We start from the raw sequence: 19,672 nt of genomic DNA, 5'->3' as shown, positions 1-19,672 counted from the left end.
TAGTAAGCATAAGTAGATGAAAGTGCTAATGCACAACAGTATGCCATTGTAGTTTAAAATCAGTATTTATGTTTCGGTTTTTTTTATTTAATTTTTTACATTGTTATTACGGAAACCAACTAAAGTCCATCACCTGCTAATATGAGATCATATTAGGTTAGGCCTACATGAATATTTTAATGGTATTAAATATTTGGATTTTATAAGGAAATGTGTCTTTTATGAATGCAATGTATGGCAAATAAGAGATGAGCTTTCGTTTCCACCAGCTATGCGCATGAGATACCGTTTAAGTCACTATGTCCATATACTTTATACCATAATATATATATATAGAACTGGTATGCTCTAACAGAAGTATAATCAGCTATAGCAATTGTAGATGGATTAGCTATAGTATCCATTCTCAGGAACGAAAATTCCTACGAGAAAAGAAACATAAGTTATAAGAAAAATCAAACAAAGCATTGCAGCAATAGAACTGGAGTTATACTATGTAAGTGTGGAGTTCCACACACCTAGCAAGTGTGTTTCAAAAATACTTAAACTAGTGCAAAAATACAGAGGAAATAGAGGCCACACTGGACTCTAGATGTGTGTGACGTAACAGCAAGCGCCCAGCGATTCGACGTGTGAAAATACTTGATGAAAGCCAGCGTTATTACTCGTTACTAAAAAGCATAACTGTGCGCAAAATATTGCGCTTAGTAGGAGCAGGATCCTTGTTAAAATGCCAAAAACCTTAATTAGTTTCTGTGACATATCGGCGCCTCGTGTTTCAGGATTTTTGCGCGAAATCCAATTAGAGGTGAGTACATGCTGAGAAAGGCATGAGGTCGTACCCTACACTTCTCGCAGTTGGAGCGCATTGGATGGAACTTACGCCACGAACAAGTCCTTGCAAAGGGTTCGAGCTACAGGATTAAGCCAGTTGAGACTAATGTAGGATTAATTACTCCCTACTACGCTAAACCGGCCTACGACCAGCTTAGATAATAGTGTTTACGTTTTAAATTTCGTGGACCATTACTGTCGTCACCACTCTCCTTCATCCTCCTAGATCGAAAACGTGGAGGATTCGTAGTTCTTTTAGTCGTGGTACTCGCGGCGCACTCACGCTTACGACGGTGCATTGCTGTCGGGGGGACATGTGTCATAACACGCGCTCTATCTCACCTCACGCGCTCGTGCGCGACTCATCGCGATCGTGGGTCCAGCTGAAGTATCAGCGGAATACCGCCGCGGTGGTGCATGCCCTGTCGCGGGCGATTGTTCATAACAACGCGCGTATCTCACCTACGGCTCGTGCGCTCATCGCAGACTCTTTGGTCCGTGATCTAGGGAATACGCTCAGTGGTGATGATATCGGCGGTGGAAGTGTCATAACAAGCGCGGGCGGAGCATCTCCACGTACGCTCGTTGCTCGTCGCAGACTCTGTGTGCCGGGGGAAGCCGTGTGCAGCGTGTTCGACGGGCCCGCCGACCAGCACGTCTTCCCGTCGTTGCCGCCTAGCCATCTGCAAGACATCGGCGATGAAGATCTCCGTGACCTCGTTGCCGCGCTGCTCCGACATTCGATCCCCAGATGCATGGAGGTGGTCTGCGCGGATGGCGGCGTGTGGGGAGGGCAGCGACACCGCTGCAGCTGGGTACGGACGAGTCGTCGCTAATGAACAATCCATACCAATGCATACAATACAATACAATACAATACAATACAATACAATACAATACAATACAATACAATACAATACAATACAATACAATACAATACAATACAATACAATACAATACAATACAATACAATACAATACAATACAATACAACACAACACAACACAACACAACACAATACAAGTGTAAATGTAAACGTAAGTGTAATGCATACAATACTATACCAATACATACGAAATGTTAATGCAAGGTCGAAACTCAAGTGGCATTTCTATGAAAGTGATAAGAGGAGAAGGGTGTTCACCAACTGTTTTAGGCCAGTTGCACTTTTTTTGCATTCGCTTACGGTTCGTTGTTTTTAGCCAAGTCGCAGGGCAGATTTGTTGGAATGTAACCTACAGTGTTGTTGAGCATTAAAAAATTTAACATTATCAAGCAACATGACAACTCATTTCAAAGAACATTTAAATTCTCAAACTATTTCATTTCAATGTTGTATGGTGTGTATGAATGATTTTTCAGGTAACACTGGCGCGAGAAGGAAAACTAAGGCAGCTGACAGGAAGGAGAAAGAATCGCATGGTGTACCACTGAAGGCAGATGTGGCCACCTCTCATCGCTGCCCAACCTTTGATGCACCAGAACACAGGAGCTCACCTCCTGTCGATATTCCTGATAGGTATATATCTTTCTGCCTCTGATAGGCATCCTTCTGCTCTGTTGACAATCTCAAGTGACAGTAGGTGACTAGTAAGAGATGAGTTGCAGGAACACTATATTTAAATTTTTAGCTGGCCTTGACATCGTCAAGATGAGCTATTGCCATGGGGTGTCGTTCGTCGTACGTCCGTCCGTCTGTCAACATTTGGCTACGGTCAACGATAACTCTAGAACCATTGAATTTTTTGAAGAAGATTCATTTTTTGGAAATGGCCATAAGTCAGTTCAGGTTCAATGGATTTTGCTCATTTATAGTATGTGAATGAATGAGGACTGGCCCCAAAACATATCACAAGGGTTTTGATTTTTTTTTAAATTATGCAAATTAGGTAGATTTTGGCAACTTCACTATGCATTTCAGTGTCTGCCTACGGTCAACGATAACTCAAGAACCGTTTGACCCACATGTTTGAAATTGCGTACAGTTGTTACTCCTATGGGAGAGATTTGAGCGTCTTATTTTGGAGCACGCCAGTCTACCTACTTTTGAGCCACGCCAACTTTTTGGCAAAAATGAAAATGGCCATCTAAATTTATTTGATTTTGTTAAATTTTGGTATGTGAATGTGTAAGGCTAGCCCCAAAACAGTTGTTACTCCTATGGGAGAGATGACAACATCTTATTACGTTTATTTCATCTATTAAACTGGTCAACAGTTGTAATACCTATATACGTGTAATATTGTGTTTTAGATTCTTCGTTACAGTAATTTGACTGGAATATTTTATTGTTTTTATTTGCGCGATATTCGAAAACCAAAATGGCGATCATTTAGGCGTAGCGCCATCTCTCGTCAAGATTTCAGACTTTCAGATCTGAAACATTTATTTTCGCATTAAAATTTATGGATGTATCATTATCAAGAGTATATAATGGGAGATATATGTTATATAATGGGAGTTCTCCCATATATACTCTTGCTTTATATATCCCCCTCCCTCTTCTTTCACACCCAAGGTGAGCTACAGTGTCATTGACACTTTCATTATACATGTATGTATGTATGTATGTCTAGCTATCTTTCTATCTATCTATCTATTTATCTATCTATCTATCTAGTACTATTGCTATCTAGTCTATCTAGTTCTATGCTATCTATCTATCTATCCAAGTATAGCTATCTAGTCTATCCTATCCTATCTCATCTATCTATCCATCTATCTTTCTATCTACTCTATCTATTCTATGTCTATACTATCTGATCTATCTATCTATTTATCTATCATCTACATAATACACATAATACGAGTTAGTGGCAGTAACAGATGTCATAATTTACTTCCGCGTGTTGTACGTCGCTCAGGTACATCGTACTGGAGAAGGATGCGGCGACGCTGTCGAGCGACTAGCGACGCACGTACTGCCTCGCCATGCCTCGAGTCCGGTTCCTGGCTCCGCAGCTCGGCCCCGCCAAGGCAATGATTGGCCAGCGTCCGGCGTGAGTGGCGGACGGCGGCATTTTTCTGCTGCCTCGACAAGGCTCTCGCTGCCGCAGCCGTAGCCACGTGCTGTGTGGCGAGTCGTCGGGCATAACGTCGGTCCGATCGGTCGGTTGCCGTCCGGTCTGGCCAGCTACGAATGGGTCGCGGTGCAATCGCCGAGAGCCTGGCCGGGTCGAGGACACACACGCGCCCGCTCCGGGAATCCTATCTGGCCTCACCCGGCGGCGGAACGGACGCGTGCTCTCCTTCCTCGCTCGCCGACGGCACCCCATAGTACCATGAGTGGCCGCGCTGCCCTGGTCAGACGCTCCGCCGCCGCCGACCGCCTACGCGGCGGTGATGTGCCGGACCGGGGCGCGCCCCTCATCCCTTTTCCTTTGCTACCTCCCTTCGATCGCAGCCTCGGGACCTTCGACCATTAGATTTGGCTGACGAGCCGTTTATAAGAAGTGGGAGGCGGGACGCGGTCTATTCGCGCGCTGAGGCGTGCATCGAGTACCCTCTTCGACTGCTTCCAGAACGCTCCTACCGTTCTGGCATCTCCCCTCACCCGAGTCCCCTCTCCGCGACGTCGACGCGACTCAGACGACGCGACCGCGGCGAGAGCCGGTCACGATGAGCCGCAAGACTGGAAGGGCGCTGAAGCCAGAAGAGCTGATGCCCGGCGGGGGCAGTACCCTTGGCAGAAGACCGTCAGTTCGATCGCAGCGTCCAATCTGCCCCCTCCTTGACCGCTTCTGGCGCGGTCTTTCCCCCGACTGCCCCTTGCGTCCTCATGTCCCTTCTTCCCCCCTCCGACCTAGCTCGGCCCAGTCACGGCGGTGCGCGGGAGAAAGACCAGCACCACGATGATCTTGGAACAGATGAGTACCCCTCCGCGGCACTGTTAGAAGGGCCATGGGTAGTTCCCCTCCCGCGCCCCGCCCCACTGTGAGCCAGGATCACAAAGAGAGATGCTTACCCCAGGCGGCTGCGAGTGGCGCATGGGCCGCCGTGGAGCGGCGTCATGCACGGCTGGCGGCAAAGAGATGGCGGCGTTTGGGCGGGCTGGCGGCCGGCCAGCGACACCTGCTCCGCCTGTTCCGCGGCGACACCGCCTTGTGGACTCGCAGCAGGACGTACGTCGGAAGCCAGCGGCAAGTGGGACGGTAATGCCTAGCTCCGCACAACGGAAGCGATTGATGCCGCGGGCCACAACAATCGAAGCGGTAATGCTGGCGGCCGCAACAACGGGAGCATTGATGCCGGGGCCACAACAATCGAACGGTAATGCTGCGCGGCCAGCAACAACGGCAGACAGTGATGCCCAGGGCTGAGTAACAATGGAACGGTAATGCCAACTCCCAGCAACAACGGAGCAGTGATCGCCAGGGCCAGCAACAATGGAACGGTAATGCCGGCGGCCAGCAACACCAGAACGTTCATTCCAGAGGCCAGCGTCAACAAAGCGTTGATGCAGGGGGCCGGCAACAACAGAACGTTAATGCCGGGGCTGGTCCAGTGACAACACAACGTTGATGCCGGCTGCCAGCGATAACAGGACATGCGAGCCTGTGGCGCTGAATAAGTATCGGTTGCCCGAGTCACGCGGTGAGCGATCGGCACGCGCGGTCGATCGGCCGCAGAGAGGTGATCCATCGCGCGGTTTGCATGACCGCGTGACCCGAGACTGTGATAAAAAGCTTACATGTGATAGCGCGTCTGGGACGCTCGACAACCCGACAGTATCGGTAAAGAGCGACCCGGTGTGCCGTGATGGGAAGAGACAGGGCAGCGACTACAGGAAGCAGGGTGGTCGTCAGGATGGCCCGCAGGAGAGGGCGTGGGACAGAAGAAATCGCTCGAGAGCCGCGTCAGACTCGAGTCTCCAGGCCTTCCAGCCGTTGATGGACACGGATCCCAGGTACTGACTGATGAGAGATTAATTTTACAAGGCATTTTTCTTTAATGACTGCCTACTACCTCGTCTATACTTACTGCTACTGCCTCCTACCTACCTCGAACTGTTACATTTTTAGGGAACACTCCTGCATGATTACTATTACTTAATTAACACCCACTGTCTAACAAAACCCACGTAAAAGCACCAAAAATCACTATTTACTTACCAAGCCTGGGTGAGTAAACTTGTGGCCTTCCCTCTTCTCTCGCAAGCAGATCATGCCTGTCTGCGTTAAAGAGGTTAATCTCTAACCATTTTTGATATTGCTACAACGCTTTCTGTCGTCTTCTCTGTTGTCTATCTATCTTTAGCTCATCTGACGTAGTCAGATGCAGCTTGTAGAATCGCATGATTGTCGTTCCGGCCTCGTCCGGCGTCCGTCCGTCAACAGTTGGGCACAAATCTTAACCGCCTCGAGGTACGGTCACGGATATTCGGGACTTGGGGGTAATCCGAAACGAGTTGGATGTCGAAGCTGGGGGTCAAAGGTCAAGAGGTGTAAAGAAGGGGAACTTTCCCCCTTAACTATGGTATAGGGAGGAAATGCAGAATTGCGACACAAATCTAAACGCGCTCGACCTAGGCTCGTGATAGTCGTGTATAGCAGATCGTGGTAGGAAAGCCATCATGCTTGCCGAAATTGGAGATGGCCACAGGTCAATAGTCAATGGGGCAGAGGGCAGATTTTAGACATTTTCTGAGGACATGGTCTGACGGCGACGATTGGAAAAACTTTTTTGTTCCTATGGTGACCTACCATTTTTATGGCTTTATTTGAAAGGACCATAAAATGTACTTCTGCTGAAATGCGAAGAGTAAGTGTCGAATAACCTTTTAAACCCTCAAGCAGGAGGAGTTAAACATGGATTGTTGACTGTTAACAAAGGACTGAACTGCTTTTTGCTATTGTGGATGTCAGATTACAGATTGCACAGTTCAATTACTAAAGGCAAATGTTGTGAACAAGGTTTACGCTCCTCAAATCAAATTATTTCTTCTTAAGCAGTCTGTACTCAGGCAGCCCTGAGTAGCACTCTGTGATTAGCCGAAACATGTATGATACGCTGAATGCTCGCATAGGTAGGCCAAAAAACATCGGTGGGCAGCCCATTACGCATGCATGGGGGTGAACTGCACTATTCTAACTTTCATATATTGCCTGGCAACCTGCAATGCAGATGTGTTAACTCACAGTTGAGCGAAATTATCACCTGCCTGAATATACTTGGATTTCAGCAACTCAATGGAGTGAGGTTATCACGCACGAAGGGTACACAGTTAAAAAGTTACACAGCTGTATCTATATAAATGTACTACCGGTATATCAAAGCCTAGCTATCATAGATTTGAGATCTGTATTAGTAGTATCCTAGATATATATGCTCTGAGCACGAACGCGGTGGCGGGAGGGCACACTTGATTCGGTTGCCAGGGAGTTTATCAGAAGAATACCCGGCTACAGTACACGTCAGTTGAGCGCTGTCGCTCTGCGGCACTTGTTTTGATATTGCTACAATGCTATCTGTCATCTTGACTGTTGTCTATCTCTCCTTTTGATATTGCTACAATGCTATCTGTCGTCTTGACTGTTGTCTATCTCTCCTTTTGATATTGCTACAATGCTATCTGTCGTCTTGACTGTTGTCTATCTCTCCTTTTGATATTGCTACAATGCTATCTGTCGTTTTCTCTGTTGTCTATCTGTCTTTTTGATATTGCTACAACGCTATCTGTCGTCTTGTCTATTGTCTATCTGTCTTTTTGATATTGCTACAATGCTTTCTGTCGTCTTCTCTGTTGTCTATCTGTCTTTAGCTCATCTGACGTAGTCAGATGCAGCTTGTAGAATCGCATGAGCGTGCGTCCGTGCGTCCCTCAACAGTTGGGCACAAATCTAAACGGCTCGACGTACGGTCACGATATTCGGGACGTGGGGGGGGGGGAATCCGAAACCGAGTTGGGATGTTGAAGCTGGGGGTCAAAGGTCTATCTGTCATCTTGTCTGTTGTCTATCTCTCCTTTTGATATTGCTACAACGCTATCTGTCGTCGCGCAGGTGTAAGTTCTACCTGCCGGCGGAGGATGACGGCGTCACACTGCGGCATCTTGAGCAGCAGATCGCCGTTACGCAGCGCTGCCTCCGCCGCTCATCCTTCTCCATGGAGGCCAGCGCCATCTGCCACGTCTCCGACGTCAGCTCCGACGTCGCCAGGCAGCAGCGCGCTGCGACCTCCGGCGATGTTGTGGCGCGGGGCGTGGGCCGCGGCGCGACGGCGGTGGTGGAGGAGGGCGTGGCTCGAAGCGTCGAGGGCGTGGCTCGAAGCGTCGACGGCGGCGCGGCGACGGCGACCTCTGGCGAAGTGGCGCGGGGCGTGGACCGCGCCGCGGCGTCGACCTTCGGCGACCTCCGGGGATTCAGCTACAACGAGTGCCTCGCCGAGGGCCTTGACACGTCGCTGTCATCGCTCTCGCAGTTCAGCGACATGTCTGAGCGAAGCTTCGACGCTGACGCCGACTCACTGACGGCCTTTCGCTCGCAGCACTGCTCGACGCCCGACTTCCGCCTCCTGCTGGAGAACAGCGCTGCCGCGGTGGCGCCCTCGCAGCGCGGCGGCAGCGGGGAGAGGACGACGTCGTCGTCGAGTCTCTCGTCGAGTTTCAGCCGGCTGGACGGCTCGCTGCTCGACTCTGAGCTCGCGGCGTGTGCGTTCTCGTCGCGCGTGCCACGCAGCCCGACAGACGCCCGCGCAGGCTTCCCCCCGCCCGTCGCCGCCGCCCCCGCCGACTCCTCCTCCCGCAGCGCGAAGAGTCTCTCTGGCTCTCTGTGGCGATGCGATAAGGAGAAGGAAAAGGCAGGAGAGGTACGTGTGTCGATTGTGTGCAACGTATTAGCCAGCGAGCCGTGCAGCCAGGATTTGAACGGTCAGTTTTGAAACTGCACGGCCTAAAATATTGATCTAAAGCCGTGTACATTTGTAAAATTGTACTCCCAAATATTTTTTCTGCACTCCCACAATACTCATTCCTGCCTAATACCCTGATTGTGCGTCGATTGTTTCGTCCCTGTGCGGTGTGTAATTTCATTCGCATTAGACCTGTGCTAACAATGCACAGAGAGGAGAATGAAGTGATTACTAGTTGTATTGTGTTACTTCATGGAAGATATCACCAAAAGGGGATGAAACCCATATGAAGGTGTAATATAACCGTTAATTAGTAATAGTCTTGTTTAATTATCTGTTTAACATTGTGCAAGTGAGCGTAGGTAAATATGTGTGTGTGTGTAATAATATTAGAATGAGTTTATATCAACATGTACAGTTTTAGTGTTATACACGTCCCACGAGTATTTGGGTTGCTGTCATTAGTGAAGGCATCATTCCAAATCATATTTCCGTATAACTGAGTGGAACTAACGATGGGTTTGATGATAATCGTGAACAAAACTTCGTCAGGTTGGCATCGGATTACGAGGATCAGCTAAGAGGATACCGACAGATGCGGAGAGACTGAGCTATCGTCGATCCCTCGACAGTGCTGCTAGCATGATTTTCCATCAAAGGACTGGCTTACCATCTTCCAGTAGTCCTGTACGTGTACCTATGAAAGCTGCCCGTTTACGTTGCTAGCAGCTCAGTATGTACCTGTCACGGATGTACTCTCTAGGAATCTGCACTTATAATTGCTCACCGATACTGTAGTGAGACTGTGGGTGATTTTGCTGCAGCTCTCATGTCGTCTTGTCGTTTACGTAGGTTTATGAAGGTTTCCTGTATAGTGTAATAAGATGTTAATTAGCTCAGCTGACGAAGTCAGATGCAGCTTGTAGAATCGCATGATTGTTCGTCCGTCCGTCCATCAACAGTTGGGCACAAATCTTAACCGCTCGACGTACGGTCTTGATATTTGGGACGGCGGGGGGTCGTGAAAAGGACTCGGGATGTCGAATTTGGGGGGTCAAGGGTCAAGGGTCAAGGGTCAAAGGTGTGTCAATGGAGGGGGAATATTTCCCCCTTAACTTAAGGTATAGGAGGAAATACGGAATTGCGGCACAAATCTCAACGGCTTGACCTACGCTGCTAATATCGATGTATAGTGGTGGATGGCGGAGGAACCCATCACGCAGCGCCAAACATTGGAGGCACAGCGTCAAAGCAGTGGGAACGCGTCAGTCGACATTTTCTGAGGACATGGTCTAATGGACGCAAGTGCAAAACTTTTTTGTTTGAGCCATGCCTACCCTTATTTATCACTTTATTGTAAAGGACCTATTGAAAGGACCATGAAATCTACTTCTACTGACTTCGACAAGAGTAAGTGTCTGATAACCTTTTGACCTCAAGAGGATGGTAAACATGGATTGTATGACTGTTAACAAACGACTGCAACTGCATTTGCTATTAGAGCCCCTCCAGCCTCCCCCACCCTCCCCTCCCCTCCACCCCTCCCCCACCACCACCGCTATGCTTACGCTTGACGCTATTCATGATAACATGTTAATTTAAAGCGAAGTCGTTAAAGTTACACAGCTGTATCTTTATTACTGTACTACCAGTAGGTATAGCAAAGCATATCATAGATTTTAGATACTTATTAGTAGTATCCTAGATATATGCTCTGAGCGCGAACGCGGTGGCAGAAGGGTGCACTTGATTTGGTTAGCAGTGAGTTTATCAGAAGAATACCTGGCTACAGTACACGTCAGTTGAGCGCTGTCGCTCTGCGGCACTTGTTTTTCTATTTGTAGGCTCCACTCAGGAGAGGCAACAGCAGCTTTGAATTTGACCCAACACTTACTAAAGTGTGTAACATCAAATAGTAAGTTTTGCCTATTATATCTTCTATTTATTGTCTCCACATCGCCTAGTGTGTCACTTGTCACTTCGCTGTAACTTGCTTCACTGTATTCTAACAAATCTTTTTACAAGAGCTTTTGCTATTCAGTTGTAAAATTGGGCCACAAGGCATAACGTGGTCTCAACTGCTTCCCTGTCCTTTCTAGTTAGTTGACATCCTCTAGTTTCATCTAAGAATGGATCCTGCTCCCTTGTTAGTGCTTCTTTACTGTAGTAATTGCATCAGTGCTGGGTAGATGCGGTAGGTAATTGTGTTTTCTCTACCGATGCAGTGCACTCTCCTGCTCCAAGTTGGACAGTAAGAATGATGACGTCAGTCTACCAGGTAGTGGTAAGGTTCTGAGTACCAGTGCCCCTGCCTCGTCAAGCTCCAGTCTACTCGGAAATTTTGAGGTGAGCACTAACTAACATTTGACGCATTGAATACGGTGCTCTATTATTACAATAGTACACGTTACATGCCCCGGCTTTGCATCTAGTATGTTGTGCAGAGAAATTGACAGCTGACGATCGCAAGACAGCAGAAATAGTGACTATGCTAGCTGTACGTGTCTAGGCCAACGGGTGGTAATGAAAACGCGAAATGGAAAGTGATGGTTAACCTCGTTTTCCATTCCAGTCTGGGTAAATATACCGTGTTTACCATGTGCTCTGTGATTTCCTCGTGACATATCATAACTCTATAGCTGTCATGCGTGGCTTGTATATGTTTGTACAGCAGTTGTGGCTGAGTAATAAAGATAATAAGATGGTGTTAAATCTGTGTCAGTTACTCTACTGTACTGTAGCTTTTAGTATACATTATAATTATGTATACTTATATAATTAATTTAGTATATATAGCATTAATAATTGTATACCCCGCGACAAAGTTGGCGGGGATACTATGGTTTCATGTCTGTACAGCCGCCGCCGCTGCCGCAGACACTTTCCCTTCCGCTCTATAACTCGACCCCTAATTGACCTAGCGTGCCTAAACAGTCTACTTACACATCTTGGGGAGAAGGTCGCAGCATACCAAAACCAGGTCACTACGAGCTTTATTTGACCTTGATCATATTTCCCTTCCGCTCTATAACTCGGAGCCTAATTGACCTAGCGTGCCCAAACATAGTCTATTACACATTTTGGGGAGAAGGTCGCAGCATACCAAAACCAGGTCACTACGACCTTTATTTGACCTTTACCTTGACCTTGATCATATTTCCCTTCCGCTCTATAACTCGGCCCCTAATTGACCTAACGGAGCAAACTTCGTATACTTACACATATTGGGGATTAAAGGTGTGTCGGTACCACAAACCCCTAAGGCAACCATTTTAACATACTTGCATCTCAGCGAAGTTTGAGTTGTGTAACACCTTTGTCTTAGTGAACTTATTTAACTTTACCTACCTTTTACGTCCTTACGAGAGATATTTACATTCATACTAGATCACTGAGGGAACACATGTTACGTAGGCGATAACTGCGGTGTCTAGTTATGTTTATTATTATAATTATATTATTATTAATACGATTATCACAGCTTTAACGTTGTGGTTTTTTTATTGTTGGAAATAGGATTTAGATGGTTCTCAGTCGTAACTGTTAAACTATAATAAGCTCCATCCCCATTAACATCAGCTGGTTGTATTAAGATTAACTGGGGATTTTAAATAATATGGGGTCATCCATTGTGATATGGTGTCTTTCTGTAGGAGGTCGTGCTAAATGGCAGGCTGGAACCTGTTGGAACTGTAGAGGGATTCAGTGCAGAAATAGGTGCAGCCGGTGTGTTCTGGCCAACCCACATCACAACTGCCTATCACACTTTCTTCTATCACGTGTCTGAAGACGATGCCCTCGCCTTTCCTGGTAAGACTTTCATTCTCTTCTCATCTCTCTATAACATTAGAAGACTAAAATATTGAAGTACTGTGCAAATTAATATAATTGTTACCAGGAGATCATTGCATCATAATTCTTGAATTAATGGCGTGATGGTAATCAAAAATTAATGTTTAATCAAATGCAGTATGCTTCAGTCAATTGTACTCTTTATGCAATGTACGGTACAGGTACTATAAGAACATATTAGTGGTTTTTCGGGGTGTCTTTTTAGGGTCATGTAAATCTAGGCAAAAAAGGATACAGGGTTCCTAGCAAAGGCACAGTGCAAGTGGTAAGTGTATCAGTGTTTATGATTACCTCATGTTTATTAGCTTTCTTGACAAGTGTGTGATGCCACCGCGCTGCAATGCAGGCGCAGCACTAGATTGCTCACCAGATAGAAATTATCCATTCTTATTCTGTTAATAATGAATCTAATCTGCAATCTGCCATTTATGTTGTTCTTTGTGTTTCTTCGTAGCACGCAAAATGGAATCCATAACACAAAGATTTGCTATTTTCTTCAATAGATTTAGCCTAGTCAGAATCACAAGTATTGGCAAAACAACTGTTTGGCAACGACAATTATTTAGTAGGTGTGAAGTAAAAATCCGTATGGATTAGTCCCTTTGTTCAGGGGGAAATTCGAGGCTCTGCTTCTGTGCTGGTGGTGCATATTAATTAGGTCGAGTGCGATGTATTTCATAAAGTGCGTCACTGCAAAATTCATATGCTCCCATGAGCGCACATACGATCCACTTGCCGCAAAACTAGAACTTTTATTGCGTGATCTTTTTCGTTACTACATAAATAATACGTATGCGTGGCACTGTATTGTAGTACGTATGTAGTATATCTAGACACGTATGTAGTCAACAAACTTGAATTATTCGAATTTACCTCCTAGACGCTCTTCAATCCAAACCAGACTGTGGTTGAAGATGTTTGTGGTGATGTATTGACCTCGCGTGACATGCCTCCAACTGTCAAACGTTTGTGAGACAGCGTATATTTACATGCCAACCGGAGCAACCTGCGCTGATGCGGGACGACTACGCTTTCTAATACATCTCAGGTATCTAGTGCATTTAATGCAATATACGCTAATAGTTGGTAATATTCGACGGCGATAGCAATCAACTCACATTGTTTTAATGATTGTTAGTGTTAAACATTCTCTATACTCATGTCATGACCTTGTGTGTTAATTTATTCAGACAAATAATAAATTTCCTTTACTGTCTAATTTATACAGGCAAAATACCGAATTCCCGTTCAATGCTTATTCCACTTTAAACTGATCGACTTTTTAAGTCCACACTCATCTGAGACAGATGCCCCTGTGTAAAGCGAACTATACGAAAGCTCACTAAATGGATGATCCCGATGGTGGTTGGTATAGGGAGAGCTGACTGTACAATTTTCTTTGCGATGGTGTTTGTAGTCTACTGAGCTCTATGGCAGCATCTGAACGTAGATTCGTCATTAACTGGTGCCAGATAGGTGTATCTGCAGCATTTTTCCATGCAGGTTTTTTTTTCAAACCATTTTTCAAATGTAAGTGAGTCTTGGCAGATTTGGTTCATGAGCATGGGTTCTCTTTTTTTGTTACCATACTGGCCGTTATTTAATCAGCTATCGCAATTATGGCTTTATGGATAGTCTATTGGAACGAGTCAAACGAATTTGCTAGGAGGCTTCTCAGTAATATCAGGAGCTAATAATGCTATGTCATAATGATACCATATTAATATATATTAGCTCTCGGTAAAATTCAGGGTAATGTAGAGCAGAGGTGATATTGAAACCTTTCTATGTGCAAACGTTGTCGCAAGTATGGCCACTTCTTTCGTGCAGGTATGGGTATGTGCCATGCAAGCTTAATTCCGCTATTATATATTAAGAACAGGTGCTGTCTTTAACTTTCTTGTTAAGTTCCAAATTTTTAGCTCATCTGACATAGTCAGATGCAGCTTGTAGAATCGCTTGTCCGTCCGTCCGGTCGGTCGTCGGTCGTACCGTCAACAGTTGGGCACGAAAATCTTAACCGCTTGACGTACGGTCACGATATTTCGGGTCGTTTGGGGGATCGTCAAAACGAGTTGGGATGTCGAAGCTGGGGGTCAAAGGTCAAAGGTCAAGAGGTGTAAAAGAAGGGGGAACATTCACTCCTTAACTTAAGGTATAGGGAGGAAATGCAAGATTGCGGCACAAATCTAAACGGCTCGACCTAGCTCGTGATAGTCGGTGTATAGCATCATGGTAGGAAAACCATCACTGTGCGCGCAAATTTGAGGTCACAGTCAAGGTCAGTGGGCACAGGCAGATTTTAGAATTTTCTGAGGACATGGTCTGGAGGAGGATTGAGAAACTTTTTTGTTTCAGCGGTGACCTAGCATTTTTATGGCTTTATTGAAAGGACCATGAAATGTCCTTCTGCTGACATGCGAAGAGTAAGTGTCGGATAACCTTTTGACCTCAAGAGGGAGGGTTAAACTTGGATTTGTTGACTGTCTGTTAGAAAGATTTGACTGCCGGGTTTGCTAGTAAATCTATACATGCCTGGATTATGAGGCTACAATGTCACAGTGACATTCAAGCTAATTTGGTTAAAGAAGGTGTATGTTCTTAAATCGTTATAAATTTCTATGTCATTCTGTACTGTCAGTATGTTACAGTGCTGCCAGTGCAATGCAGTGCATGTGTTGGGCAGTTTTTGCCTGCGTTAATTGGTTGCAGGTGGCAGCTCTCTATTGGCAATTTGCAGCCTGTAGGCGTTGCGTAGGTAAATGGATGCAGCTGTACCTATTCTGCTCTTGCAAATAGTTGTTGCTACTACGAATGATGGGAAGCTTCATCTTTAATCTGAAGACACTTAAACGTACGCGCCATTCGTTGGCAACTTTCATAACGATCCAACGACAATCTTCTTGAGAAGGTTCCTGATACCGATCCCTGTGCATTCCACTGTTCGGCGTGTATGTGAACACATTTGGGACTAACAGGTTTACTAGAATCCCTCCACTCCACCACAGAGTCACCGCAGTAGACGTTAGATGAGCGCTGTCGCTATGCGGCACTTGTTATACTTGCTACTCGCTTGTATACTAGCTTATGACTTTGTACATGCACATATATGCACATGAGCTGCAGTCAAGACAAGACAGCAACAAAGATAATTTTCTTGCATCTCCTCCCAAAAGGTTTATATTTGTATCATTTGTTTGAGTACAAATAGTGATTCCATGCTAAGCAGCTTTATTGCTTTCGTTAGATAGCTATTTTCTTCGCAGTCGGCTGCTCCTAACCACAGATCTATATATAACCCTATGTGTAGTTCTGTAGTACGTATGTTACACGTGGTATGACCTAACTCACCAGGCTTGCTTGTGACCTGGTTTCGAGACCGGTATACATGCATGAATAATGTCGACTAACGTGATCAGTTACGCCACGTAGTCGCGGCTTTTATCTCGCCTTTGAACTGCTCATCCTACAATGTTTAGGTGACATTATCGTGTACGGTAATTGTGTGTGCTCGCTCGAGCACTGGTACGCATTCGAGCAGAGCCTGAATCACAGGTTAAGCATGGCTCGCGGGAGCCACACTTGCTCAACTAGCCACTGTCGGAGAGACGACGAAACCCGGCCAGTGTAGCCGACGTGTTCTCAGTAGCTTTTACTGAGTCTAAAGATTTCCTTCTATCTTCCCTGAACTCCCTCGCCTGTCTCCTGTCTGCCTGAACTCCCTCTCCTGTCTCCTGTCTCCTGTCTCCTGTCCCCTGTCTGCCTGAACTCCCTCTCTTGTCTCCTGCCTCCTGTCTGCCTGAACTCCCTTTCCTGTCTCCTGCCTCCTGTCTGCCTGAACACCCGATTCGTACAGTGCACCCGACATGTTACCGACATGTATATATGTGTGTACATACCCACTCTTACCGACATGTTTGCGCGTCGACGTCACGCGGATGCTCTTCTGTTACAGGTTTGCAAGTTCCAAGTCGGGCAAGGTGTACCTGCACACCGACATCCGCATGCTCTTCTCACGTTCAGCCGACCTCGACACCAGTGTCGCCACCTACGAACTGCGATCCTTCACGGAGGTTCCCGTGAATCCACGTTTCTCCCCGCGCAAGTAGTCGCCGCGGTTCCGCCCCGCGACACGGCAAGCAGCGCCACCTACGAGCTGTCGTCTTTCGCGGATGTGCCGGTCAACCCGCGCTTCTCGCCCTGCAAGTAGCCGCCACGGCGCCGGCAGTGGCGAGACACGGTTCGAGTGACAGCAAAGTTCCGCCAAAAGCACACCCCAAGTCGCACTGCGCGTAAACTGACGTGTGAACTAGAGGGGATTGTATTGGGGTTTTTGCCGAATGCTCGATAAGGGCTCACGATAACTGCAGAATGCATTGCGCTGTGGGAGGTGGATATAGGCAGGCAGGGGAAGGGGGGTCGCACTCACTTGCGGTGAGGCGAAGCGAGGATTCCGTTGAATAGCCGTCGGTGTACTCTCGTAGCTGGTGCTTCGTCACCTGTGATTTTGTGATGGGTGTGCGTTAACTCAACAAGTCACAAGCCGCTGGGTCTAATTAATTTACGGCAGAGTAGATTAATACTATCTCTCTAAGTGCCTACTCTAAGTACTCTTAAGTACTATTCTCGCAATGGAACAACAGCTTTATGGCACTATTATAATAATAACCCACCTTATGTCATACCGATTGATAACCCTTTCCAATCACTTTTCTTCTAGGGTTTTTTAATGACACGTACTATGTCATTTATTAGATATCGATAAGCAACATTCTGTTGAAGCTTGCTTGTGCGATTAAACAGTGTAGAACTAACAATATTACCTGGTGGTGAGGTAGTTTGCGTGGTCCGGTGGTGTCTATTATTTAGTGTAGGGGCTTGCATGGGTGCGTGGAGGACCAGCTAATTGTTATGCTGGTGGAACGCTCTCATATCCAGTGTCAACGTCCAGCTCAAGTTTGTGATTTTCAGTCAATTCTAAAGTTTATTAATATTATTATAATTATTATTATTATATGTAGGAATAGTACAATAATTACAAGACCATAGAGTAGGTACGATGCGCGCGGCTAGGGGAGCAGGTAGGCCTAATCGTGTTGTGGTGAAAGTTTAAAAACCTATTTTACATATATAGACATTTTTTTTATTGAAGATGCACGCGGCTCGGGAAAATAATGCTATGATGCTAGTTGGGTTAGCTGTACGAGTTGTTTAGCTTTTAAAAATCTCTTTACTTGTTTCTCTGTGAGGTCCAGCGCTGCAGTAGATCAAATACGGCCCAACAGTAGACAGCCTCTGTGAGGGTGTCGTCAGTGTTGGAGCCCTTCCTGGGGGTTTCCTGTTAAGTTTTTTTTGTTATGTGTGCTGCATAACGTCTGGCACATTTAATTTTAATAATTTGACGATATTCAAATGATTTAAAGTAAAGAATGTGATTAGCAATTTGTTACTCGAAACAACTTTATTTCTTCTCTAAAGTATCCATTATAAACGCATGCTTACAATCGACCCAACAAAATTTGGCAATCAAGATTGGTATAGTAAACGAGTTTGAAATTGCTGGCACTGTACTGCAGAGTAAATTTGCTAATATATTATTATATTATAGTAGGCACTAAAACATTGAGTGTTGAGTATTGCTATTGTGTGTAACTATACAGAGTAGGGAGGTGAAGAGTGAATTTGACGTGGTAGCAATTAAGGTCTGGTGTTTTACTTGGAATTTACTATAATACGTATAGATGTTTTTCTGTTCCCACCTATGTCGGGAATCTAATGCTGAACGTACAAAAGAGAATGTACTCATTGCACTAATATTTCCTTTGCGGGAGAAGTCGGTATAGTACACGTGCGCTGCATCAGACACCAATGTTTCATTTCTAATTATTCTTACTAAGTAGTATTATTATAAGTAGTCATGATTTTTGTCAGCAAGCAATTAAACTTATTGTCTCGTATACGTTTGAGCTTTGAATCTGTGCTCGAAGGAATTTTGAAAGGGAGAGGGTCAGTAAATAGTGATGTAGGTATTTTAGTTTTTCTCCGCTTCCGTTTTGGCAATGGTATTGTAGTAGTCCACTAATATAGCACCGCGTGTTGCACCGCGTTACTCTAGTAGGAAATAGTTGGTGTTAAAGGATTTGTGGAGTGGCCTCTTTTGTACTAAGCCAGTAACGTGCATATACTTGTTAGAGGGAGGAGGTATAACTGGTAGGCATCCAGGGTATGCGAATGTGAAATGGAAATAGAAATGAATCGCGTAATAAGTTACGTACTGATGCGGACGGCATGTTATGCCGATAGTCCGATTACAGTTTTATGCACGTTTTATTTTCACCCGCACAATCCCAGGCGGCGGACAGACATTACACGCGGCGAGTAAAGCGGATGGACCGCTTGCAATACAATATGTGATACATATTGAATGTGTTCGTTCTCACGGTAAGCTTCAACGGGCACTAACATGTAGGGTAGCGATCGATCTGACTGGAGAGATATATGTGCATAATACGCGTGAAACTAATAGGTTCTTATAGTACATATACTGTACATAAGTCGGCTATAGGGCATTATAGTTTACAGTTTCGCGGCTGCAAGTGACCTGAGCCAGAGCTGACGTTAGCTGACATGCAGGCGTGTATTTTTTAGAATAGACGGCTACTTCTGCGATGTTCCACTCTAAATCTTCGGGATATCGCCTTAGCTGAAGTGTGTGCGTGTGTGTACGTGTATGCGTGCGTGAAAGCATCGCCCATTGATTTTGCACGTTTGACAAGCACAGCGTAGTAAATTAGCCGTTTTTCGCACCAAATATTTTTACGTTTGGTTTAGATCTGACATTTATAGTAAGTTTAATAGAAATAGGCCAAAATGCTTCAAGGACCATTAATTCTGTGTGTAGCTGAGTAGTGAGGTGTGTGTTATTACACATCCTTTATTGCTAATAAATACACATTTGATGTAAAAACATTAATCGGACCAATAGTGTTTTTTCTCTCTATTAATCAAGTGCATTTGCGTTTTAGGCTGTTTCAAAAGTGAGGCATCGTTTTAATCCATATTTCGCAGGGTTAGCGCAGTCCGACATGAAACTCGCCAGAATGCTATGTGTGCGTGCGCACGCGCGAGCGTGCGTGTGT

General features: G+C 45.7%; 2 protein-coding genes across 2 annotated transcripts in view; both read left to right on the top strand.

The window, feature by feature from the left end:
* The window catches only part of LOC106813564 (protein FAM214A-like), a 22,474-nt gene extending 18,731 nt beyond the window's left edge, over nucleotides 1–3,743 (top strand). The window contains exons 6-8 of the mRNA XM_014817732.1: nucleotides 1,542–1,649; nucleotides 2,197–2,352; nucleotides 3,698–3,743. Coding sequence (XP_014673218.1) covers nucleotides 1,542–1,649; nucleotides 2,197–2,352; nucleotides 3,698–3,743 — 310 coding nt within the window. The remainder of the gene's footprint in view (nucleotides 1–1,541; nucleotides 1,650–2,196; nucleotides 2,353–3,697) is intronic.
* A 1,416-nt stretch (nucleotides 3,744–5,159) lies between these two features.
* Nucleotides 5,160–19,506, top strand: LOC106813563. The gene is given in 11 exon segments (XM_014817730.1): nucleotides 5,160–5,739; nucleotides 7,835–8,639; nucleotides 9,234–9,368; nucleotides 10,526–10,596; nucleotides 10,907–11,027; nucleotides 12,335–12,474; nucleotides 12,476–12,491; nucleotides 12,739–12,798; nucleotides 13,414–13,498; nucleotides 15,947–16,088; nucleotides 16,489–19,506. Coding segments are annotated over 11 exon segments (2,115 nt in total). The 5' UTR covers nucleotides 5,160–5,353; the 3' UTR covers nucleotides 16,643–19,506.
* Nucleotides 19,507–19,672: the final 166 nt, after the last annotated feature.

Source organism: Priapulus caudatus, unplaced genomic scaffold (assembly GCF_000485595.1).
Source record: "Priapulus caudatus unplaced genomic scaffold, Priapulus_caudatus-5.0.1 Scaffold792, whole genome shotgun sequence".
Classification (NCBI taxonomy): domain Eukaryota; kingdom Metazoa; phylum Priapulida; class Priapulimorpha; order Priapulimorphida; family Priapulidae; genus Priapulus; species Priapulus caudatus.
Note: the sequence above shows the minus strand (reverse complement) of the source record. Positions and strands in the feature narration are given on the sequence as shown.